General features: G+C 36.3%; 1 protein-coding gene across 4 annotated transcripts in view; it reads left to right on the forward strand.

Moving 5' to 3' along the window:
* TTBK2 (tau tubulin kinase 2) overlaps positions 1-27,304 on the forward strand; it is a 104,313-nt gene that overhangs the window by 57,322 nt on the left and 19,687 nt on the right. For 3 of the 4 annotated variants that reach the window (XM_064462424.1, XM_064462426.1, XM_064462427.1), the window contains 8 exons: positions 6,717-6,782; positions 7,358-7,450; positions 8,476-8,601; positions 11,662-11,819; positions 13,407-13,623; positions 15,013-15,224; positions 16,358-16,961; positions 22,048-22,296. In XM_064462424.1, coding sequence (XP_064318494.1) covers positions 6,717-6,782; positions 7,358-7,450; positions 8,476-8,601; positions 11,662-11,819; positions 13,407-13,623; positions 15,013-15,224; positions 16,358-16,961; positions 22,048-22,296 — 1,725 coding nt within the window. The remainder of the gene's footprint in view (positions 1-6,716; positions 6,783-7,357; positions 7,451-8,475; positions 8,602-11,661; positions 11,820-13,406; positions 13,624-15,012; positions 15,225-16,357; positions 16,962-22,047; positions 22,297-27,304) is intronic. The other variant, XM_064462425.1, reaches the window with a different exon arrangement.

Raw genomic sequence — 27,304 nt, forward strand, 5'->3', positions numbered from 1 at the left:
TTGTGCAGACATTATTTTTGAATAAAGATATTAAAATAACTATTACATTGTTAGGTTTCAAAAGTTTTAAGTAACGCATAGCTGTCTTATACCTACCAGTGTAAGACTAACTATTATGTTTGTCTGCCATAACCTCTTCAAGGACTTAGACAAAGATCATTTAAGGCACAATCTCATAATGTAGATATGTAGTGCTCTCAGCATCCACTGAATGTGATCCTTGCAAGTTTGATTGTATTATTGACAAAGAAGAAATTAAGGAAATCAGCGTTATAGAGACAGACAGCTGGTGTCTCACGTGTGATAGTACAAGCTGAAAATGAAAACGGCAGGTAGTGAGTTAATGTAAAAGATTAAAAAAGAGCATTATGAATTTTAGAAGGTGCCACAAGTAGAATGGAGATATGAATTTCATGTGGTGTGATATTATTTTGTAACATCTCTATGGAATATTCTTGCAATAATGAAATTAAATAAAAAACTTAAGAAAATTGTGTATTTCTGTGGGAGGAAGATTCTTTGTGACCTGGTGCTTGGGGTTTTGGGGTGAAAAATAAAAAGAATACACAATTTATTAATATCCTGCCTGAAGGAACAGGTTGATAACTAGTTGAGATATGAAAAGGCTTTAATTTTCATAATACAATACTTTGTAAGGGTATATTGGTTTCTTTTCTTTTTTCCTGTGGTGTGCAGAACACAGATACCATATCCAAACAATCATGGAACAATTCAATTTAGAAATTCTGGTGTGCTGTATAGCTGTTCTATATTCTGATACAAGAGTTCCTTTATTTTCTATAGAACTGATAGGTGCTCAGGGGAGTGGGCTGTAAAGGTCCTTTTAAAAAAAGAGGAATAATTTTTCCACTGAGATTTGAGATTATCTTTGAAAAAATCAAAATATTCTATAACTGGTAAAACTTACTACTTTCCTGTGGTTTTGTGTACTGCTTCCCTTATGTCCTCCAAATTCCTTAGTATTTTCAGCTTCATACTGCACACTCCCTTTCTGACCAGCACGTAGTCATAGTTTGGGGATGAGGCAGGTGCTTAGTTGCCATCTAAAATTGATTGACCAACTGGTTGGTGTCTCTTAAGATGGATGTGAACGATTTTGCTTGAATTTTAAGTCTCTGCATTTGTGTCAAGGTACTGATTTGGGTTCTGTCTTTAATCACCTATTTTCATGAAACTTTTTGGAACTGGAAGTCTTTGAGAGTTGTCCTATTTATTTGAAATCAAAAGCTGTTACAGTGGAAGGACAGATGGTTTGGTCCAGTAAAATTTGTTTCCTGGTGAAAACAAAAGCAAACCAAAATTAAAACAGAAACTTAAGTTTCTAATTCCTTCTGAGCTATGGACTAAATTCTCTGCTGAGTTATGAAAAATTAAAGAAAAGAAGGAAAGCATGTTATTTATGTACATTAGCTTGCTTGAGACCTTTTGCTTCTCATCACTAGTTGAAAATAAGTCTATTACTGAAATAAGTCTACTACTGAATCGATGCAACTCTTTAATGTATGGTTTTATCATTATAAATACTAAATATGATAGGTACAACACCATTAAAAAGAAAGGTCTGGGTTCCTCAGTCTGCTAAGAGCACAGGAGTTCCCATAATGCAGGAGGACTGTAAAATTTTTACTTACAGAGATAAGTAAACCAATATTCTGCTGGCTGGGGAAATTGTCTGCCAGAGCATTAGCTGGCTAATGTAGGTAGTCTTCCTCTTACGATAATCTCTGCTTCAGCTCCTGGTATAAGAGGAAGAGGAAGAAGAAAGATTGCACAGGGTAAAGGAAACATACACATGACAGATTTATCCTGTGTGATTCTTCACTGCGTAGGTTCAAGACATTTAGTAGGTTGTTACCACCTCCAGCCTGCCAGACTTTTTGTCTGCTCATGAATCGGCTTGGGAGCAATTGCCATTTTCAGCTAGTGCGTCACACTAGCTAAGTAAATACTTCACATTGAAAACTGAGCAGCTCAGGAGCTGGTTCCTGCATCAAATATTGCTGTCGTAAAGATGGTGATACTCCTTATAGCACAGGCAGTTGAAATTAAGTTTTCATTTGTCGCCCCGTCTGTTAGAACCCACAATAGGAAAATTTCATTGCACTGCTAGATGTGAAGTCAGCTCGTTACCTAGCTTCTGCTGGAACTAGGTAGCATAGGATCAGACGGCTGCAATCAGTTTTTGGAAATCACAACTTCTCTTTAGGTAGAACTGAGTCCAAATAATGTATCATACTGACAACTGGTAGGAGATGGGTTGATAGAAAGTTCTAAGTGCAAGTACTCGGGTATTGGCATCTGATGTGTTTTTTACAGAGAGCTAAAAGTGTGCGTTTGAAGAGCTGTATGTACAGTGAAAACTAATTAAGATGTATAATAAGTTGTAATGGTAACTATATTTCAGCTGCTTGATCTTTCCTTACCAAATGATCCCTGGATTTTTCATTTACTTTAACTTTAAACTGGTGCTAACACATGCTTGGCATTATATTACATTGCAAAGCCTATATCCACATAAAAGGGAGGATGGGAATGTGAAGTGTTGAAGCCATTTGGTATGAAAAAAGGTTCCAAAGAATTGGAAATGTCTAGCTCCAATCCTGGAAATATATTCCTGTTGGGTAAAAGAACTAGGAAATTGACTTTTTAAGGGAGAAGGTAAGAAAGGAGGATTCTGCCTTTAACAAAGGGAAATAGAAGGGAATGGAGGTGGTTGTGTCTCTACCCGCCCCGCTGTGCACTTTAGAGTTCTGCTTTAGGGGCAGCACCGAGAAATTGGGGTTCACTGCTTGAGCTGGTTTCTCAATCCAAAACTTGAAGACAGTTAAGAATTCTCAATCATTGCCTGATAGGAAGAACCATGGTGTGTGTCAGATATAATGTAAAGAATAAATTTTTTCATGTTTACTATCTACTTTCCATGACTGCAGTAAAAAACTTTTTGCTCTGCATAACATTTCCAACACTGTCCAGAGCAATAAACCCAAAGCATTTATCTAAAGATACTGAACTGAGCTAAGGAGTGTGATTTGCCTCCTCCACATCCCCTCCAAAGAAGCAACAGTCATAGACAGGTTTGTAAGCATAGTGTCTCCCAGGAACCTGCAAACCTGTGTGCTTAGAGGAACTAGTTCTCTCCTCTAGGAGCTCCAATTTCCTGCCTGTAGTTTATCTAAGGCATTGTTATGTGTTTCCACGGCAGAGCCACCTCCAAAAAACCTGGTGTTACCTTAAAAAGCACCTTTATGTGTAGAAAAATTCTTCATAATCATTGGATCTGCCTCATATGCATGTATTATTTTAACTTACATTTGAAGAATTTAGTGATAGTAATCAAATCTGAGACGACCCTGACTGTGGTCACCACTAAGCTAATTACATAAGAGAAAACTTTTTTATGTAAACTGATGCAAGCAAGTTACAGTTTTGTAGACAATTTGCAAAGTATGTTTTGTGTCAAATATAAGTAAGGACGAACTCCAGCCTTCTTAGAAATTATATCCCTTATTCTAATAAAGGAACTAAATCATGTGATCTGTATGGCCATTACCATGCAGATATGGCATGTAAGGCAAAGTTTTGTAGGAACTCCTTTTTTCTGCAGAAAGCATGAGTGCAGAATCTAAGAACTCTTCCCTAATTTCCCATTTATTCCTGTGTCAATTTGAAAGTTGTCTATTTCAAAAGCTTTCTTACTCTGTCTGAAGGAAAAACATGATAACAATAGTTGCCATAAATAAGTGGAAATGAATGCAAGCTAAATAAAGCTGTTAAATATGGAAGAGTTGAAGAACGGAATCCACTGCTGAGTGGACTGTTAATGGATCCTTGCAATTGAGACAGCACTTGGATGTGGTTGTTGCTCCCAGTCTATGACTGATAAGAAAGAACCCTCCCTAAATTTGAAGTGAAAAAACAAGAGGATGTTGATTATGGCATTTGTCAGGGAAAAGAACGTAGATGTGATCTGTTTTAATCAAGGGTGTCAGTGGACTTCACAGATGTATTCAAATGTAGGATTCACCATCTTTTCAGTACAAATGTCCTTTACAGCTATATGCTCCAAAAATGCGATACATTCTGTTGGTTGTCATAATACGTCACCTGTAATGGCTGAAAAATATGGACCCATTAAGCTTGTTTTCTCAACAAGGAAATCTGCTTTGCTTTAAGGAAGCTCAGTTGCTGTGGTAGCAGCTTTCTTACATAAGGCACCTGGAAGACAATACTATAAACAACGCTTCTGTGAGGCTTTTTTTTATTTTTCCCCAGTTGGTGGTAGGTGAGCTCAGATAGGAAAAATTTGGAGGTGTCTAAAAGCACATTAACATGATCAGTAATAGCAGAGGGGGACTTTATTTGAAAAAATGCGGTGAATCATTCGGGAAGTTGCTATTATTGCCTTTGATATTTCTCTTTTACTACATGAGCTGTTGTGAGATGCATAATGAGCTCTGAAACAGTTTCAGAAGTCTTGCAAATGCTCAGAAGTCTACAAATTCTATTCTGAATTGGGCAAACTTGATTTGAGTTAATAGAGCCATCATTCATGTTGTTAGTGACACAATAGAATTAATTTATTGATATTGTGTGGCACTGTAATACCATTATTAAATAGTGACCAGCTGCATTAGCAAAAGGTATTTCATTGTGTCTTAAAGTGTAACAGAACTACATATGCTCTTAAGTCAGGTTTATACAAACTACACTTTAAGGCAAGAGATTGTAAAAGGATTTAGATATCCTTGCTCGGATAAAGAATTCAGAACTCGCTTCATGATAAGCTAATATACAGAAGCAATATTCATGCCTTCCCCCCGTCTCTCCCTCCCCAGCCAGGTGATTCTCAGATAATTGAAACCATCTTAGGGCAAATAATTTCATAGGAATGTCTAAGGATGGCAGTGACTTTAACATTGAAAAGCAATTGAGTTGATACACAATGAATTTCTCATACAGATTTTTCTCCCCAAGGACAGAACTGGAATAGGTCAGATTCTTAGTTTTTGTAAACTGGATGGGATAATTTAGATTCCGTATGCCATTTCTTACTCTTTTTTTTTTCCCCCCATTTAATTTCCTAATGAAGCAACTGGGATGGTTTTGTGTTAATTATCAAGTAGAAATAAAAGCCTCAGTTCATCATAGTTTTCATATTTAACTTGGTAAAAACTGAATATAGTCCTCCTTTTTTAACATTCCAACCAGAGGCTGAAGACAGTAAGCATTTGGTTTCATCTTCTGAAATTTTGTGCTCTTGGGATTTACTGAATTTGTATTTCTGGGTGTTTTAAAGTTAAGCTCTCAGTGCCCTTCTGAAGAAGTGCTATTCATCAAACTGCATCTTTTTGGAGATTTACCCATATTTTGATTGTCTGGGCAGCAGTGCTATATTATTCTTGCTTGGATGGTTTGCCAATCTTCAGAACTACTAAGAAAAAGGCTTAAGTCTTTTTTTTTAAAAAAATTTTGTTTCTCCTGAAATCTGGTAGTTCCAAAGCATTTTGAGCTGTTCTTTTTATAATATGCATGGCATTTAGGTGGGGAGAGACTGAAATGTTTTATCTTAATAGGGTTATCACTTTGTATGTATGTGTGTATATCAAACTAGACTTTTCAATGTATTGTGCAAAATTCTTTAAAATCTGAAGAACTGTCATAAGTCTGGGGCAGGCAGACAGGTCACCAATAGCCCTTTAAGTACAAGTCAGAGGTGAGGAAGATAATTCAGGTTTCTCACATTCACTGTTAGAGGAAACAAAAAGAATTCTTTATTGGGAAGATAAGACTGTAAAAGCAAATTTAGCGGTTCTGGCAGTTCTCTCTCTATAAAATGTTTAATTAAGGGGGTGGCATGGATTGAATATCAATCTTAGGCAAAGTCATAACACCATGGTTTTACTTTTTAAAAAATTGTAAATATGTAGTAATTATGACCATTATCAGTTATATAATTCTTTTTTGTAACATTTTATTTGAAGGAAAGAAGGATGGGAAATTATGTTCTGTGATTGTGAAACACCAATAGACTTAGGATCATACAGTATCTGCAGTTACAGGGAGGAAGTGCTGGTATTCAGAAACTAGAAAAGAAATAAATATTTTTAATTGGTGCTTGTAGTGCAGCCCTTGCTATTTATTTTCAGCCACAGCTTTGAGACTTTCCCATGACTTTCCCTGCTTTTGGAATTTCTCAAAAAATTGATTGGTTTGCTAGTTCAGAAAATAATATGTGAAAATGTTGCTAGCACGTTTCAATAAATCGCTGGTTGTCCGGTCATACCACATAATATTGGTGTATTTTAGCACAGTTGAAGAAAACATGGTTTAGATCCTGTCAGAATTTAAAAACTCAGACTTCTAATAGCTAAAACCAAGGTATAAATTAATTATTAGAGAAAAAAGAGGAATAGTTCTGCCATATAGCTTTTTTGAGGGATAAGGTAAACAGGATTTGATGCAAGTGGAGAACAAAACCTGACGTAAATAGATGGTTTACAAAACTATGACATACGTCACTTTGTGGTGCCTACTTGGATTTCCACTGAGAACTTGTAGAAACATGGTAAATTGAAACAAACTAAAAAGTCTCAAATGATATTTGTTGAGGCTCCATACTCACTTTGTAGATGCCAAGTTAAGTAGTCAGAGGGGTTTTTTTCTGACAATGAGAGTCTTTTTCTGTTCTTTGATAGCCACGAGCTGTCGCTGGGTTTCGAGGAACGGTACGATACGCATCAATCAATGCTCACAGAAACAGAGTGAGTATCTCAGTCTATATCATATCCTTCTTATGTAGCTGAAAGCAGTCAGTAATGCAGTTGCTATTGATTTCCTTTTTTGTGTATTTATTGTGTAGAAATTAATACTTACAAATTTTGGGAAAGGATAACATACTTTACAGTAGTCGAGGGGAAAAAAGTTATTGTAGAAATAATAGTGGTTTTAATAGTTACCTTTGGTGTTCAATTGTAACTTAATAAATTAAAACGGTGAAGTTACTGAGTTTTGTAAAATATATGTTGTCCGTTATGTCATCTTAATGTCATAGATTAAAGAAATCTGAATAAACCACTCTTCCAGAATAGAGTTTTGCAATGTTACTTTAACACAGTTCAGCTTCTGTTTTGTTTCTCTGTATCTTCTATGGAAATTTACATGTATGTTTCTACTTCAAATAGTTGCTGGATTTAATTATACAAACTTGTTTTGGAGTGTTGATTATATGCACTTTTAAATATAATAATTTAAGTCTCCAGAGCAGTAAAGAATCTGTCTTCCCTTTTGTCTTATAGGTATTTGTAAGATGCATTAGAATAATATTTCTTTTTCACAGGAAATGGGTCGGCATGATGACCTCTGGTCCTTGTTCTACATGTTGGTGGAGTTTGTGGTTGGGCAACTGCCTTGGAGAAAAATAAAAGATAAGGTAAACCTAGAAGTAAAACCGAAGAGCGTGAGGGAGGTTTACTTCTGGATTGCAAGCAAATATTGTGATAAAGATTCCACTAAGAATCACTGTTTCATTAATTTTGACGTTACATTTTTCCAGTGTTTTCTAGTGTTAGTTCTCATTGCTAGCACCATGGTATAAAAAGCAATCAAGTTTTACAAACTGTTCTAGGCAGGAAGTGGATTGTGCTTCTAGTTTGCAAGTATTTTAAAAGGCAGAAGTAAGTATATATGTGCCAGTTATTTATTTTTCCTGTTTTCACCTGAGTACGTTTTGATTTCACCTGTCACACATTTAGAATTTCCTATCTATTTTGGTTATTTGTGAAATGAGCATTTCTTACTTGCTGGTGAACAACAGTGAGAAAGTCAATATGCAGTAGTGCCTTTAGTCATATATCATAGGCAAAGAAACATATATGTGAAGAAACAACATCTAATTAGCCTGTTATTATTACTTCTTTCACCTTCTTTTGAAATTGGATTGAAACAAGGTTACTCTCTGATGTGGTTTATGCATTGGTAGATGACACTGTGGTACCTAGGTAGCATCTCTTTTTTGGTTTTGGTTTACTTATCTTACACTAAAAGGATTTACTAATCTTATGCAGTATACTGTGATGGCCAAGTATACACCAAAAAGAGACTGAACTTCAGATGATGCAGCAGGATATTTAAATCTTTAAAACATGCTTTTTAGACGAGTTGGAGTGTCTAATGACAGTTCTTGATACCAGGCAGCATTCAAACACAGCAGAAAATTAAATGGCTTTTTGTATTGAATTTGAAGTTTGTACTTTGTTTTGCATGTGTACTGAGGGCAACGACAGAATCTCTTACCTTGCCCTCTGATGTAGAATGGCCTTCCTCAGCAGTATTCAGTGTAATGTCCTTACCCATCTTTCTGGCCAGAAGTGTATTGAATGGCTGCAAGATACAAGGTGAATATGTTGTACCAGAGAATGAAGGCGCATTAATGTTTGTTGTGTTATTTACTCCTAGGAGCAAGTAGGCTCCATTAAAGAACGATATGAGCACAGACTTATGTTGAAACATCTTCCTCAAGAATTCAACATCTTTCTGGATCACATTTCTAATTTAGATTACTTTACGAAGCCTGATTACCAGGTAAACCTCTTTACCATTTTGTCTTTCTGATTTTTCAAATAGCAGAATTTTATGCTGTTTGATCTTTAATTACCTTTTATTTCATTGTGTAGTCTTGATAGCGATTATGGATTGTGCCACCACTAAGTTGTTTTAATAACCTTCTAGTGCCACAGAAACTTTGCGGTTCAAAGACGTAATTTTTTTCCATTTGGGAAGAGTACGGCAGTGAAGTTTCTAAAAAAAATCGGCAGTTGGCTTTGCAGTCAGTATTGTTAGGATCAGGTGCTATCCTACTATCGAGCCTCTAGTGGGTGTTCCTTAAGTTGAATCAATCAGACAGTTTTCTCAGTGATAGTCATTCTGCCAGTTTTCCAAAATCTGGAGCTCAGCACCTGCAATATATACAGCTAGAGCACAACATGGAGCCATGGTGGGTTTTTAAGCGTGAAGTATTGCCTACAGAGGTCACCAGAAAACTAGTGATTTTTCTTTAAGAGAGTATTGCCTGCTGAAATGAACAGCCTCAGCTCGGTGATAAGGTGATAGGTGCCAAGAGGATATGCTGTGGAATATGTGTCTTATTCACTCAGTGTTGACCCATGATTTAACAATAAATAAAACTCAAAGAACTTTGTTCTATAGCAGTATGTGGAAAGCAGCAGAAGAATGCTCGGGAAAAGCAGGGAGAGAGACTGAGAGTTTTTTCAGTCTCACCAACTAGGAGAAGTTGAACTCATCTAACATCACACCACGACAAGTTGTCCCTGTGTGCCTTCCCTCCGGCTCCCAGAAACACACGTTCCTGTCAGCTTCCCACTTGCATTACCTGTCTGCCTCTGTGCATTTGTTCAACTTGCTGACTCAGCTAAAGGAGAAGGAATGGTGTACAAGCAGAATTGGTTCAACTGAATAAATGAATCATTCTGACTAATTCTTGAACTGTAACTTTGATAAGAATGATTCCTGTACTATACTTGGTAAGATTAACAGAGAAAACAAGATATATAGGATTCGAAATAAGAACTGAAGGATAACTCATTTCCTGTTAGTAACTGAATTTCTCTGAATGGACTGGTGTGTTCTTCTGCACATTTGCAAAAAAAAAAAAAAATTATGCAAACATTTGAATGTAAAAAAACCATGTTACAAATACAGAAATTGTTCAGCATTCCTGAAAAATAAATGCCTTGATTTTTTTTCCTTCCTATTACAATTTCTATGGCATTTATCCTATAGATTACAACTAAGTGAGAACAATTATTAAGAAAGTTTTGAGTGTTTTTTGTGCCTAGTTATAAAGATGAAATCAGCTTTATTTTTTTCTTCTATGGTAAAAATTACTGATTGCAGTACTTTTGCTGTTGCATAGAAGAACCTTGATTGTAGACTGGTAAATATGTTTTATTGACATTATATATCCTGAATGATAAAACATGTACACAGGCATATTTTTGCAAAACCTTTTTCTGTGGTCTGCTTGTATCTAACACAGCACATGCGCTCAGGGATAAACAGGACAGAGTTTCTCCATGATGGAGACAGCCCAGTAATTTACAATCCTCTGGTTGGTCATGGAACATTTGCAGTTGTGTAGCTGTAGCCTGAGCCTTCCAACATGGTCTCTCTTGTGTGCTTTAGACCAGAGCAGGGTATTTTTATTTAGAGCGGTGAGAAAGTGCTTTACTTTTCATGGTCATTTAGGCTCTGGTCTCTCATAACTAGTATTTGTTGTAGCAATGCTATTCATACCTTTGATATGTATCATTCTTCTTTTGCATTCATGGTTAGGCACTGAACAAGAAAGCATATGGTCAAGATCCCTGCTTTGAAGAGTTTACAGTCTAAAAAGTTCATGACATAGGCCCATAGGTTTGATTTGGCCATGTCAGATATGTTTATTTTATTCAGGTATTTATGCACACATTGCCTCAGCCTCCTTATATCATTAAGTATTTGAGTTTGTATTTGCACTACAGCAGAAATTGTAGGAAAGATTGCAAGAATGACCTTAAAATTACTTCAGAGACACTGCTTAAAGTTTACAGGAAGAGGAGAATAAATGAGTATGTATGGGACGGAAAGTGAACTGTGGCTTTGTGCAATTCAATAGGGTTTCAGAACTGACTGGCATAGACAGCACACTGAAGGTTCTTGAGAGTAAGGGTAAAATGGATACGACCACTTTATACAAGAAAAATGATCCAAGCTTCCCATCTGTTTTAAGTTTCCAAGGGGTATGCGTTTCTAAAGGAGGCCAGAGAAAATTGTCAGCATCCTAGATTGGAAGAAAGAATGAAGACTAGAGTTTTAGCTTTTTAGGAAAAAAAGAAAGATTAATTTTAGAAATGTTACAGAGGAAGAGATGATGTGACATGGACACAGGCTTCTCACCAGTGACAAGAATGAGACAAAGTTTTTTTAACAGGGAGAGGAGAGTAAATGCAATTTCTTTCTCTGTCATGGACAGAAATTATTCTAGATGCTTTTCCACAGGATAAAATAAGGGTGGGAAGCTTCCAGTGTGACATTTCCGTGGCATGATGTCAGCATTAGATAAAGTAAATGATACGTGGTTCTAAATTACAGAAATATAATAATTAGCATATCAGTATCCTTCCCTACATACTCCTTATTAATTTCCTTGGTTTCTAATGGTGTTACCGAATATATTCTTTTATCTTCCTCTGCTGGAGAGCCATTGGATGCTATTCTTCAGCAATGTAGTCGTGCCTCTGTGTGTGTGTGTGTCTGTCATTCTGTCTTTTTATGGAAGCCTATGGTGTATCTTTGCCTCTCTTTACTGATAAAAACTAGATGTGTTTTGGTTGTTTGTTTGGGGGTTTTTTTGTTTGTTTGTTGTTTGTCTTTTAAATGAAGCAGAGTTTTGCATACCTTGACTTTGAAACCTTGGAAAATGAGAAATGGTTAATATAAAGAACTGCATCCATTTTTTTTGGAAAATTGTTGTCAGTCAAAATCTTAAAGAAGAGACATGTTTATGTGTTACAGGTGGATATTTTTAATTGCTTGGTCTCTTAGACAAAAATGAGGCTTATTAACTGTTTTCTTCATTTTTAGCTTCTCATGTCTGTGTTTGACAACAGCATGAAAACTTTTGGGGTTATTGAAAGTGACCCTTTTGACTGGGAGAAGAGTGGAACTGACGGCTCTCTGACAACAACGACGACTTCAACCACACCTCAGTTACACACTCGTCTTACTCCAGCTGCACTTGGGTATGTATGCACATTGTGTTCACTTAAAAAGCAGCCGCAGAGTACCAAAGGGAAACTATCTCCATAATTTAGGGCTTTTTATGCAAGATGTTGAATAAATAGAGGAATGGAGATTTGGGAACATTTGAAGTATTTCCCTTTTTAGGATTCCTGTTTATACTATCCTGAAAGATCAGCACTGCAGTCCTAAATTTATAGCAATAAAAAATAATAGCTCAGGAAATTGCATGTAAATTTGCTAGTCTATCCTTTGCTAAATGATTTTTTGTGAAACTAAATGATGCGTCCTGAGTTTAACTGCCTGGAAATAAACCCATTGTTTTCTGTAAGCTTGGAATAAACTACTAGCTGCAATTTACTTATAACTTTGAAAAATGAATGAATCTTTATAGGAAATTTGGAAATGGATTTTGGTCATGTTTACAATAATATTTAATGTGGTCTTTGAGACCATCTGTAATTAAGTTTGATGAGATGTGATATTTAATAATACCCATACTCATCTCAGGGGATTAGAGGATATAAGGGGTGTTTATGGGTGAGGGGGAAGACTTTGTGCCTGTCCTAGGCCTTAAGAAGATCAACTTTTTATCAGAGAGTCATGAAGGTTGTGACGTGGATGTTTTGACAGTGTAGTGAGGTTGAAGAATGCCAGAATTTCATGTAGAATGTATTAAATTCACAGTATTTCAAGGTAATTTTTTTTTAAAAGTGTTAAAATAAATGTCAGTCAAGACATTAACTGCTGTTAATATGACACAAGTGTATGGTGTGCACTACTGAACACACTGAATTTGACAAGGATTTTGGATATGATTTGGTCCCATTATCACACTATGCATCCCACTGGAGTAATTGATAGTCTTGGCTGCAGTTAACAATTTTAGGGACTGTAAAGAAATTACTTTCAATTGACCTTCTGACCACTGACTTTTTAGGAATAGCATTGCTTCAGTTCCAGATAATGAGCAAAGCCTTGGCCCTATTTAGCCCCAAGTGAACGGGACTACAGAATTTTAATTAAAATGTGCTGTCTTATTAGCATTATGCTTATGTTTTGATTGTCAATAATTGGACCAAAATAGTACTTTGATAAGAATGGTGATTTAAACTGCATTTAGTTTGCTGAGTGATCTCTTTTCCTCACGGAGTATGTTTTGTTATTCTACCATATTTTGGGGAAAAGGTAACTATATTATGAAGGTTGCCATTAATTTTTTTTAATAGAAAAATATGTGTAGAAGAGTCAGGAGTGAAGTTGAGCCTGGACATGGTGTCTAACAAATTTTCTCAGAAGTTGCTTTGAAAACATTCAAAACACCAGCTTTTAAGTGATTGGTTTTTTATTTAGACCTTTCGTTATGTTCCTGAATTAAAGAAACGTAATTTGTGAAAACCAAGAAGTAGTTTTTTTATATTTAAGAATTTACAAGATTTAGTTTTCTACAGAAGTATGCTTTTGCTTGTAATTTTTTGGTTGTTTCTTTCTTTTAATAGAGTAGAAAATAATTTCAAAAAGCACATTACAGTCTCAAAATTTTTACCTTTCTGATTTTTCTCTTTTTTTAAATTAAACTACTTCTGTAGAATTGCCAATGCAACTCCTATCCCAGGAGATTTGCTGCGAGAAAACACAGATGAAGTGTTCCCTGATGAACAGCTCAGTGATGGAGAGAATGGTATTCCAGTTGGTGTCTCACCAGAGAAGCTACCTGGATCCCCTGGGCATCAGCGTCCTCAGGAAAAAGACGTTTGGGAAGAAATGGATGCAAACAGAAACAAAATAAAACTAGGGATCTGTAAGGTACTTCAAAATCTGCATTGTGAAGACCAATTTTGAACAGTTTCCTGCCCTCATAGGGCACATAAGATAAAATTAGTAATGCAGTCTTACTAATATCGATGAGCCAGAATGGTCTAAGAAATCAAGATTTATGGTAAAGCTAACACGTTTTATTAGAGCGATTTATATACTGGAACAAACAGACAAGCTTTTGGGCCTTGTGTCACTTTATTAGGCCTATATGATGAATAGTAGGTTGCTGATAATTTGAGAATCTTTGTAGTTTATTCATATTCATGCTCTTCAGATGTGACTTCGATACTTGCTCACTGAATGAAACCGAAGCAAATTTCCTGCACCTTGCATGTGCAGAGTTAGGCACTGAATATACAAAACCCGAGTTAAAAGTTCTTCTTGAACTGACAGATTGGTGGTGCGATTGGCACTATCCATTTAATTCACTTGGTGTTTTTGTCTCCTTAAGGTACGATACCTTTGTACCGATCCAAAGAGGTTCATGGGTTAGTCTTTAGAGGAGGATGTTGCTTGATTTTGAAAAGTGGTCTCTGAGAGTGGTTCCTGTCTCCCTTGCTCGCGATCACAGCATTTCCTACTTGGACAAATGTAGCCCTATTTCTTGATATAAAAATGTTTTGAACATGAAGAGGGATCTGCGACTGAAATGTTCTTTAGCTGGGAAAACTGTGTAGTTTTGAGGCTGTTACTTCTTGTTTACTAGAAAAAGATGTGTTGCGGGAAAGAATAAGGCCTATTTTCAAATGTGCTTGTTTGTTTCTTACCAAAGAGGGAGAAAGAAAACTGCGCTGGTTTAAACATTTTAAAAAAAAATTTAAACAAATTTTCTATTAGTTGTACCCATTGAAACTGAGGATGATGATTTTCAAGCTCTAGATCATGTCCAGTTAGTATACAAGAAGGAATGCAATTGGACTAAAACATAGTTCTAAGTTGCAGAAAAATCTACTACATTTAGTGTGTAACAGTGTTACATGCTCCAGAAGTTGGAAACCAACTTCTTTTTATCAAGAGCACTTGACTGTAAAGCAGACTAAAGATGCTACCAAGTGCTGGGTTTCAGACTAGTATTAAAGAAAATTTCAGAGATGGGTGTGAAATATCTGAGTAAATTTAAGTGTACTACTGGGTGTTTGAGACCTCTGTTCTCAGACCTACCCAAAACTAGTATATTACTAGTATTTTGTCTGTCGCAGGTGTGTGCGGAAGAGCCTGTCTAAACTACCTTAACTACAGCATGAACTTAAGGACCATTCCAAATATAAATTGGCTTTTCACTGGCTAAACACCTGGATGGTATTTGCCATGTAGTACCTTGCCTTCCTCTGGTTTGCTGCTCTAGTGAGTTACATTTTTACTTTACTTTTTGCACAGGCTGCTACAGAGGAAGAAAACAGCCATGGGCCAGTGAATGGAATGCTTAATGCCCCGAGTCTTGGTTCTCCAATTCGCGTTCGCTCAGAGACCACCCAGCTAGACAGAGATGTCCCACTGGTGCGAAAGTTACGTTCAATTCACAGCTTTGAACTGGAGAAGCGCCTGACGTTGGAGTCAAAGCCAGACGCTGATAAATTTCTTGAGACCTGGTAAAGAAAACAGTTTATTTTTATGCTTAGATCTTTTCAGGATATGTAGTTAAGATACTGTCATCTTTCCACTACTGTATGAAAACCAGGAATTGAGTTGCTGAGTTACATTTATGCAAGCTACAGCAAAGTATTTACTATGTTCATAATATTGCTCGATTCATGGATTTCACCACTTGGCTGCTTCTTTAAAAAAAGATTAGCGCTAGTATACAGTTAAAGTTGGACTTCCACACTTGAGAATTTTTTATTTCAAGACCTAGCGGTGTAATACTGATGTTTATTACCTTTTTCTTCAGTGGGATACTCTTGACAGTCAGTACAACTCATCCTAAATAAGAATGATGACATCAGGTGCTCAGCAGAGGTAACATGGGATTAGGTTATGTGACATGAGAAGGACAGTTTACAAGAAGTGGAGTTATGAAGTAAAGTTAGAAATCTACCTGCGTGCAGCAAGTTTAGTTATGCCCAGAGCTGTTGTACCAACATAATAAAATCTTGATAGAAGACAGAGGTCTTAAAATGGAATTTGAAGGCATGGGAACAGATTCAGTCAACTTGCCTATCTGTATAAAGAATAATGGGAGAAGGACATTGTTAAATGTGACTGAAAGGCAGAGGGTGAGTGGGGACAGTAGAAGACAGCTGAGATGCTGACAGTGGCAAAATCCTTCTGAACACATCATAGTGGGGTTAGGATTTTGAAATTGTCTGATGAAGCAAGTAATGCAAAGCATAAATAAGGAATCAATCAAAACAATAACATTCTTGAAAGCATCTACTAACTGCTGCTGGAGACATCTGTTTCTTCTGTTCTGCTTTGAGTCTCTGCTTTGTTGCATAAATTAAGTGGAGTGGACATCTGGTGGTAGCCTCACCAGTGAGTTGGAATTCACTCACTATTCTCCCTTCTGGTAATTACATTTACAATATGATGCAATACATTACAACTACACTTACAATGTGCACGAATTTCTAAGGCGATCTGCCCATTTTTACTTGACATCAGAGTTATTCCTCTTGATTTGTGAATCTTTCAACCATTGTAGATTGTTCTAAAATATGACAAGTATAGCTTACATTATTTAATTAATTATTAACTAATTCGGATATTAACTTCTTCTCTTAAGTTTGGAGAAGATGCAGAAAGACTTGAATGCTGCGGCGGAGACTCCTGTTGCTGCTGTTCCTCCTCTTTCTCAGAAAACACCCATTCCTGCTCCTGTGACTGCCCGCATCGACCATGTTTGGCACTATGATGAAGAATATCTTCCAGACGCTTCAAAGCCTGCGTCAGCTAGTTCTCCAGAACATGTTGATGGTGGTATTAGCAATGGATTTGTAGCTGTGAACTTAAGCTCCTGCAGGCAGGAGGTTGATTCTAAGGAATGGGTGATAATAGATAAGGAACGGGACTTGCAGGACTTCAGGACAAATGAGGCTTTAGGGCACAAAATGACTGGAAGTCCCTCTGATGAAGAGCTGGAGGTACTACAAGTTCTAGAGGAGACCCCTCCAGAAGAGCAGCCCAGACAAGGTGGGTGGGCAGGAAACAGTGTCCATGCCAAGAACCAAACCTCAGGGGTGGAGTTTGTTCTAGCCATGGAGTGTCATCCTGCTGCTTCCGAACAACTTACAGACAAATTGGAACTTCTGTCCGGAGCTGCTGGACAGCTTCTTGCAGCCACCCCTACAAGTCCTATGGAAGCTCAAGCGGAAGGAGCACTCACTCCGGTAAGAGAAACGGTCACTGTCTTATTGAACCTCTCTTTATTCAGAATTATATGAAGAGATAGTAGGGGGAAAGGCAGTGACTAAAATACAATAGTGTAGCAGAAATTCCTAGTTTCATCAGATATGAGACTTGATTCTTGATGAATGATATTCCATGTTCTGTTATATGAGTGCTTACATTCTCCCATGGAAGTGGCTATTAGTTCAGTTCTGCAGGTATGATCTACAGAACCAGCCTCAATTAAAAAATAAAATAATTTTATATATAGATATAAAAGAGGCTCTTCATGCAGTGATTCCTAATCAGTGAGAGATACACATGCAAATATGTTTATTATATTTGCAGTACTTAAACATAAAATTACAATGAATATGTAAAATACTGTGCTACAATGTTTATGTGTATCAGGAAAAGCCTAAATGGCTGAAATTAAAGAAATAGAGTTACTTGCTCTCACCATCATTGGTGTAGTGTTTTCTTTTGGAATTCCCTTTGTTTCATCCTGCTTCTTCTGAAATTTCTAATGGTTCTTATACAAATGACTTGTTGGCTTTTAGAAATTGTTGCTGCTTCTCACTTCCAAGATAATTTTCCAGCTACTGCTTTGCTCCAAGAGTTTTCTCTTCACTAAGACAGATTGCTTTGCTTCTGTTGCATCCTCTTCTTCTTGTGTTCCTCTATCTTTTCTAAAGAATTCTCATTTACATGGGTTTTGAATACTTACTTTTTTTCCTCCTCTGTCACTGATTCTAAACAAAGACTTTTTTGGCTTTACTTAAGGAGGAAGTAAGATTAATGGTTAAATGATTGGGAATCAGCTCCTGGTTTTATTTCTCCCTTTTTCTCAGTAGATATTGTGTCATCTAAGATACAAAGGACAATTCTTTCAAGCTCCTTTGAGCCAAGAAACCTGGCTTTACTTCTCCCTCACTTATGACTTTTTAGGAAAGTTACAACCAGCTCATTAGAAAAAGAAACTTGTTACCAACCACTCATTTATTATAAAGTGTGGAATATCCTTTATGGTGAAAATGCACTACTCAATGTAACTAACCATAGCTATACAGTAAAATTTCAAATACACCTAGTTCTCATGGAGAATGCAAGACAGTATCTTTGATATAAAATTATATTTAGATATTGTACTTTGTGAATTGTGTAGTTCATAGAAGATTTATTCTGCATGATTCAAAGTACAGAACTGTGTTAAACAACAGAAGATTTTTGAGATTTAAGTTGAAATACTAGTTGTATGAAAGGTTTTGATGGGTTCGAAACTTGTAAAGGTAAAAAATTAATTTAAATTGCTCAGTTGTTTTCAGTTGTTCAACTTTTGTAGTTTTAATAAAACAGGCAAGAAAGGGCAACACTTAGTCCTGTACAAAATACTGATTATCAGCTGTTTTTATTTCAAAAGACATTAAAAAACAGCTTCTCATTTTGTATGCAAATGCTCTATCCCACTGTATACAAATTTGGCTCTTTTGGGGGAAATAGCTATTTTCCTTAAAGCTGAAAGTAAAGGTGATATAAATAGCATGTCCTGCAGTGCAAGTAATGGACAATATCTTTATCTGGAAAAGGAAGAAGCTTCTGAGCAGATGAACAGAAATAGTTTTAAACAAGGTCAATTAATTATAGGATGTATTGGAAGAAGTACTGGTTGAAGTAGATGCTGGAGTGTGTTTATATTTTAGTTTGGTTTTGCAAGCAGGTAAGGGATATTTGTAATGATCTCAAAAATGGGGGAAATGAATATGGTTTGTATTATTCTGGAAGGGCAAGTAGTGCTGTGAAGGCAAGGTGAATGGCAGGAAGGATCTTGCTGTTTTGAAGGTGAATCATGTGGAATTGAAAATATAAACTGAACTGTGAATAAAGAAAATAGAAATTATTTGTCTGATTTAGAAACTGGGAATAGAGTGTGTCTATGCAGTGTGTCTGTTCCAACTGTGATGGCAATTTTTGGTAGTCTTCCATCTACTTCATTAGTCCTTGAAAGCCAAACAAAGCACAGGAGGATATTTGGGGTGAGTTGTTCTTTCTGTCCTTTGTTGATGGTATTGCACTTTGTAAAAGATACTTAAATATTCCTTGAGGTGAGTACTGAAACCTAGCTGTTCTTATAGGTGAGTGTCCTAGTCATTTCACAGGGAGAAAGTAGATATATGCCTCTTCATACAGTAGTTCTCTCTATTCCAAAGTCCTGGTGGCCTTGGGGAGCTATTTGGTAGAGTCGTCCTCCTTCTTCCTCAAAGCATTTATCCTCCTGAAACTTCTTTGAATGTGATCCTTGTTTGTGGATCAAACATTTTTATTCTTCAGTAATTTTATTTAGGCAGTGCCTTCCTGAAAATACAAATAATGGGCAAAGGGTTGTATTTTACTCTTCTGCTGATTTAATTATATTGCACCAGTAACTAGGAGAGGCTTGGATCCAGGAATGTAAGTTTAGGACCATAAAGCAAATTACCAAAGTGTTACTAACAGGGCTTAAAAATAGATGTTGAAATGACAGTATTATAATAACTTAATATAATTTCTGAAACTGTTTACTCCTCTCAAATGGTTTGAAACTCTAGGACATGTTAGCATTCATGATCATTGTGCTTATGAATATACTTCCTGTATGGATTTTTAGTGACCTCCTTCACTATCACTTAGGGGAACGTATGATGAATTATGTTCTTTGAGATTATTCTTATAGGTTTGTTAAATATGCAAGGAATTACTTCAATGGTGAATCAATAAAATAGTTTTCCTGGTTTATGTAATTTTTTTATTTTTAATTTTTACTTTGATGATTCTTTATTCCTTTATTTCTTTCAGGGCATTATTTTTCACTATTTAAATAGTGAGTAGTAGCAAGGATGTTTCTGTATGAGAAACTAAACGTTTATATACTCACCCATAATTTTATTTTCTCCTGAAGGAAAGAAATTGCTGGTCTGCAGTCCTTCCATTCGTAGATAAATGTTCTTCCTGAAATCATGTGTGTACATGCATTTCCTGTAATTGATAATACTATAATTTCTTACTTGTTTCACACAGCATCAGTATTCTAATAAGACTGTAAAGTTGTAGCAGTTCAGGAAGGAAACCTGAACTCAAAAAATAAGAGAGAAAAATGTGTGAGTTATTGGCTTGGGTATGAGCAAGTTTCAGGCAGAAAAATTACAGCAAAATTATGCTATCTATTATGACAAAAACCTGCAGGTAAGAGAACTAATTTTCATGGTTTTCCAGTTGTAATACAGAGTCTGAGTGCTACCAGCAAATACCAGTTTGATCTGGCTCAGTCATGGGTACATGATCACATTTCTGTTGAACTATTCAGAGCATGCTAGGGTATATATTGCTGTCTTTATGCTTTCATAATGGCTTTATGTTGACTTTGGCTGCAGGAGGACAAACACTACATGATTTGCTGTAATATCTGCTGGTATGGAGTTAACCTATCAGAAGAATTTGAGCTGATCTAGACTAATGGTGAATTTATACTGGAGTGGCATTTTGTATCATACAGCTCTATTTTTCTTTTCCTTGATCTGGTACTAAGAGCCTCAAGCTGCACTTGCTGTGTTGTTGAACTGTGGCCTCATTAATTTACTGTGTTTGTATTGAATTGCGGTGAACTCCATACAGTGCATGCACAAAACTTTGCAACATATATTTGTCAAGCAGATATTTCAGCAAAGAAATAATAATGGAGTTGAAGTAATCCGATATATAACAGCTGATTCCATTTTCATCTTCAGTTTAAATCAAACAACAATTTGCTCTCGTCACACTTGGTTGACAACCTAATACCATATATACATATATATATATGGTTATAGAAAAGGTTTGACTGTATGAATCTACTTCTTTTTATTATTTAGAAATAGTGCAGAAATTAGTGTTTAATACATGAGGTATTATTATGTTTTATAAAAAACCTGCTCTTAAATTTTCATTTATTTCCGAGTTTTAAGTTTTTAAATTTTCATGTACCTTCTATCCTCAGCTGCTGGAAATACTCTTTTTTTCCAGTTGAGAGATGGAACTGAAGCTTTAGGATTGACAATTGAAAATACCTTTTCCTTGGAAACTGAAATGCTTGTTAGATGCTCTCTGTTTCCAAGGGATACAGATTAGAATTGCAAATACCATGGAAGGAAACAGAAGATCACTTTCATGAAGCTTGCAAAAAGTTTCCATATCTCAGCTCTTCTTGGTTTTGTTTAAATATACCTGGAACAAAGATTTGCAAACTATATATAGCAATCTCATTTACAGGTATTTAGATGTGTTACCATCAGGTATATATTCAGCACTGGAAAAGGTCTTGCAAAGAATCACTTGATTTCAGAGTTGTATGTCAAAGCTATAGGTTTATTAGAATCATCAACACCAATTAGAAAATGTACTTTCTCTAAAATTATTAGTTTGGAACACTTTGACTTCACAGTTCCTGTTCTTCTTTGCTCTTTTCTAAATGGTTGAGTGATGTAGTTCCAGATGAAGCAATTGTTCATGGATTCTCCAGGCCAGCGTATGCTTCTAGTTCAGTCCCACATTTGGGAAATTTCATCAAAATTGTTTAGTACTAATCTGACTGATTAATCCTGTCAGCTAGGGTTCTTAATATACGCTGCTATAGCCGTAATTGTACAGTCACGTTCGCAAAGCCTGCAGCGGGTCTATATGCTAAAAATATAGTCATCTCAGAAAACAATGTTGTTGCATGGTTGTGCTAGGCACTTGCAAGGACCAGTCAACAATCAACTAGTTTGAGTATGCAGTGTCCTTGGAACAGACTGTGTGAGTTTATTAAATTTGCCCTAGATTGTTACTGACTGACTGACTGAAGGTAGGAGCCAGCTAGAAGAAGGATGCTCACTTTTGATTTTGATATTGAGTTTTTGAAAATGGATGGAAAATGTGAAGATTAGACTTAAGATACCTCTTAAATTATCAGCTTTTAGCCTGTGAGGGAGTTGTGAATATGGTCTCCTAAGAAAATGCATATAGGCGGAAAATAAACAAGAACTCTTAAACCATTGATTTTTAAATCTTTTCTTCCCTGCCATGTTGTTCTCACAGCTCAACTCATCTCATATGCTGCATTTCTCCACTCCAAGAATTTCAAGTCCCATTCTCCGCACCATGAGCCCTATAGCCTATCTATCCATCCACTCGGACCCTCTGAAAGAGGCTGGTTTACCAAGGAGTCAGTCAGCTGAGAGCCACTCCTCTTCCTCCCGCTCAACTGGTCGTAGGCAGCTTCCTGTCATTCCCTGTGGCAACAAGTTCCCCCCTGTCATTCGCATCTCAAAAGCACAACTTCAGCAGGTGAATAAGCCTTGTCTTCATAAAAGTGACTGCATTGTAGCAGTCATCTGTGAAGTTTAACATTTTCAGTTGCTCTGCACAGTCCGGTAGTAGGCATATGCTAGTCATACTGCTGTACACAACATCCTAAAAAATATTTTGAGAGATCAAGTTAGGGAATAAGAATGGATCTCATTCAGGAATAGAGTCAGGAATACTCCATGAGGAAGATATATTGTCCCACTTAGAAGAGGTAAAATTATAGAGAGAGAAATATTTAAAGAGCAGTTATTCAAGTTATGATCTGGAGCACCAAGGATCTATGGATGTTCTGGAAGATAGATTCACTTCCTCAGAGCGATTTTCTCTTGAAAAAGGTAGGATTATGAAATCTAGAAAATAGAATTTTGCTTCTTCCAAACAAAGATTAAAATATCTCTCTTTTTTTTTTTTTTTTTTTTTCTTTTTAAAAATATGTTCCTATAATCAGTACCAGGTGGATTTTGAATTGGGAACATATAGTGAAATTTGGACTACCTTAAATTATTTTAATGTGAGAAGAAAGGATCTATAGGTAGTCAAATTGCTACTTTGGGAATGAGCAGTTAATGAATTGTTCCACTGCTTGCAGTATAGAAAGTGAAGATGGGATTATCAGGGGTGATAGCAAATGGAAAATATCACTAGACAAAGTGGACGTTTCATGGTTTTGTATTTCCAGTTTCATTACAATATGAAAAAGATGAAGGCTTAGAATCATAATTAAAGTTGACCATAATTTGTGTATTAGTCATAAAAATATTGAGAGTTTCAAAGGAGCATGAACTTGCATTGACTGGTAAAGCAGTATGACATAGCATTAATGCATAAGACTGTAACATCATCATCATTTCACCATTAATACTTCATTTGGATTATATTTTGTGTTGCCTTTTATTTCCAATGTATTTTTCAGTATAAATATTTCTGTGTGAAAGACTTTTTTTTTTTTTCAGTGAAGCATGCACAGGAATATTGATATTAAAAGTAATCCATCAACATTAGCTTCTTCCAAACTTCCATAGGATCAGTGGTGAGTGGTAACAAGGCAAAGTAGCTAGTGTACTTATGTCAGCATTTTGTCTGTTAACGCAAAAAGCAGGGATTTTTTTTCTTGCAAATCCTGGCTGCTTTTTATCTGAATATTAAAAAAAAACCATTTCTGCGCTTGATGTATGGAAACAGATAAACAGTAGCTCCCGGGTGTTCATTATTGTGAACTTGATGGGATACCAAAATACCACGTTCTTCATGATGACTGATGTATTGACTAGGGAAAAGGACTAGGAGAAATTAACTCATTAGAAGTTAAGCTTCAGTATTTTTCAGGATTAGTTTGTATCCCAAGATGCAAAATGACCTAATTTTTTTTTTTGCCTGTGTATCTACAATTTAAATTTTCCTGTCAGAAGGTATTGCAGGTATAATTAGCAAACTGATAACAATACTCAAAGTAGGTTGGCACAGAGGGTCTTCTCTGGCTTCTTTAGTACCCAACAAATTAATATTAATAGGGACTGCAAAGTGATATACTTTCTTGTCATGTGAAAAAGAATTGGTATTGTGCCAGGTGCTGCTACTGAGTGGAGTGAGGTAATGGAGTGAGGTAGTGGAGTGATGTAGCATTCTCAGCCTCTTCTTCCTTTTTACCTGGTAAGTCCATGACTGCTGTGTTCCCTTTCAAGCTGTGATTTTGAAAGTCCTGACTTGAGAATTTAACTTCCAGTTTTTCATTTGCTATGGAAACTACAAGCACATGGTTCTTTAGTTCATTCCAACAATGAAGGCTTTGTGTACTTTATGGCTCACTGAAGAACTGAGATACTTTTGCAAGTCCTTCTCTTTTCTACAGTGTAGTAATGTTAGGTACATAGCAAGCTAGAAGCTCCAGCAACATGAAAGATGAATATGCATGTTAATAACCTAAAGCATTTCTCCAGTTAAATATTAAAAAGAATGTTAATGTCATTCTATATTATTCTATGTTGTGCTTTAATCCCAGCTGGCAACTAAGTCCCACACAGCCACTCACCCACTCCTCCCTGGAGGGATGGGGGAGAGAATCAGAAGAGTAAAAATGAGAAAACTAGTGGGTTGAGATAAAGACAGTTTAATAAGTAAAGCAAAAGCAAGCAAAGCACAACAAGGAATTAATTCAATCCTTCCCATCGTCAGGCAGATGTTCAGCTGTCTCCAGGAAAGCGGGGCTACATCACGCATAACGGTTACTTGAGCAGACAAACGCCATCACTCCGAACGTCCCCCGCTTCCTTCTTCCCCCAGCTCTATATGCTAAGAATGACGTCATATGGTGTGGGATATCCCTTGAGTCAGCTGGGGTCAGCTGTCCCAGCCGTGTCCCCTCCCAACTCCCTGTGCACCCCCAGCCTACTCATGGATGGGGTGAGAGGCAGAAAAGGCCTTGACTCTGTGTCAGCACTGCTCAGCAGGAACAAAAACATCCCTGTGTTACCAAAACTGTTCCCAGCACAAATCTGGAACTTCGCCCCGTACCAGCTACTATGAAGAAAATTAACTCTTATCCCAGCAATAACCAGCATGTTCTGTATAAATATTTGGTACTGAATATATTTTTGTGTATTTCCTATTGTTTGTGATTTGGTTCAGCATTCATAACTAATGAAATGAACAAGTCAGGGATCTGTGCTGTTGAATTTATTTTCACATATTAAAAAATGGAAAATGATACATTTGTTCCTGAAATCAAGCAAAGGGATTTTATTTTCTGATTGTTACGAGTGAGGGTTCAGGAGCTGTAACTCACCTTCCTCTAGTTCGACATCAGGTAGAAGAGGTTGTGAAATTTTTGTACATTCTCTGTTCACTAGTGCAGAGAGGGTATAGGATGTAGGTCTACCTTTATTTGTTCTTGCCATACATATATTATGGAAGAGAATTGGAATATTTTGCTTCAACTTCCCTTAGTTATTCCACTTGCAGCACAAAGAAAGAGTCTGGCAGCCTTAGAGCTGACAAAGTCCTGAATGAATTCTTTGATTTGAATCTGAAGAGTGGGGCCAGAGTGCTATTAGTAGCCTTTTCCTCTGTAGCATGGTCAAATTGTACAGCAAATCCCCTTGAAACATAACGTTTTTCTTTCTTTCTGTGATTTTTTCAGCCAGATAAATTCTCTGAACACTGCTCATTATAGAACTGCACGGAGTGTTGTGTGAGGTCAGTGAAAAGGTGATGTGAGTGCAGCAACTACTGGCCAGGACTGTATATGAGAGATTGCTTAGGCAGACATTGTGCTAAATGTGCAGTTTTGTTTTGAGAAACAGTCAAAATCAGTGACCTCAGACTTTGATCTCTATGGTTTTTCAGCTCCAGTTTTTCAATAGACAGTGAACATCCCTTCTAGCCACGGCAGCTGTCAAGAATACTTCTAAAGTGGCTGCTGTGCGATAAGATTTAGTCCTTAACAAAAGTGAATTCCAGCTGTGTGTGTCATTCTGGCATATTTTCATTTTTTAATGTGCTTAATGAGACATGTACAAGAGAGCTAATATTAATTTAATGATTTTGTGGTTATTCATTGTGTTAGGGAAGGATATTCTGTGTCTCTCAGGTTAAGCAATTGGAATTAGTTGGCACTGATACAAATATTTTCTCTTATGTCTTAATTTTCTCAGTCTACCTTACTGAAACATTTTAAAAATGATTTTGTAGTTATATAGTTATATTTTTAGTTACAAAATGCTCTGAAATCTTCCCACACAAGATGCTATGGAAATGCAAACCATCATATTCATATTCATATCCAAGATGAGAAATAATATACTGATCTGAGTTGAAAAATCTGCCTTAATTTTTAAGCATCTCACTGGAATTCAGGGACCTATGGAAGAATAAGGTAAGACTTCTTGACATGTTCAAGGGGTATTTAGAAAAAGAATGCTTATCCCTTATAATTGTCATTTGATTTTGGATGTTTAGGTTTATGAGCCAGGAGTGCACGTAAATGTTGTAAATTTTGCCATTTTTTATGCACTAATTTTGGCAGGTTTCGCTAGTCTGCAATAGCAAGAGATGCATGTTTACATTGTTTTTCACATTTAACAATCCCTTTTATAACCACAGATGAACAAACAAAACCCCAAAGATGCTCCTCTCTTGTTACAGTGTTCTTTTAAAATTATTTTTAATTTCTCAGTGGCATTAACTTGAAGTTGTCATGTGCATTAGGACTGCTTTAGAACTCAGCTAGTTAAAACTCTGGTTAAGCATTGTACCTGTCCATTAAAAATGTCAGGAATGGATATATTTTTTCAAATATTCAAAAATTATTCAGAATTTCAGTGTCAAGACATGGTACATTATCAAATAGATGTGTCTTGGAAGGAGAAGAGGGAAAAGCTTTTATCTGTTCAGTGAGTCTGCTTTTTATTTTTTTTTTACTCCCTCCATGGTTAAAATTGGCTGTAGCAAAAGGGTTCTAATTTCAGGGTTTACAGAATTCTTATGTCTCCCTGTTCCCTATCCTCATGGAAACTACCTTGAGTCAGCATGAAGTTTAAGTTAGGTTTTTCCTAGGGAAAATGTGCAGAAGTTATACCATCTCATTCATGACAGGGTAACTGTTAATAACTTAATTTTTCAATACATTTTAGCTTGAAGTTGCTGTGTTCTTACAGCTTTCACTTATCATCAGTGAAAGTAAATGATAATGCTTATGAACAGATTCAAAGGCAAGCTCAGACTCAGAATTCTTACTGGTTTTAGTTGTTACTGTTAGGTTCTTGAAAGGCAATCAACATATGATCACTGCTACAGTGTCATTATTTTCTTCATTAGTATGTTTCTCTGAAGTATATACATTTTTCATACAAAAACACATAGGATGGGGAATATCAGGAAGCATTATTTTAGAAGGAAAAAAGAGGATGTCTGGAAGACACACATAAGATCACAGGTTACTCCCAGTTCTTTAAACAACTGGATTTTATATTGGTAATGATGTTTCCTGAAC

The sequence above is a fragment of the Phalacrocorax carbo genome, chromosome 10 (assembly GCF_963921805.1).
Source record: "Phalacrocorax carbo chromosome 10, bPhaCar2.1, whole genome shotgun sequence".
In the NCBI taxonomy this organism is placed as follows: Eukaryota; Metazoa; Chordata; class Aves; order Suliformes; family Phalacrocoracidae; genus Phalacrocorax; species Phalacrocorax carbo.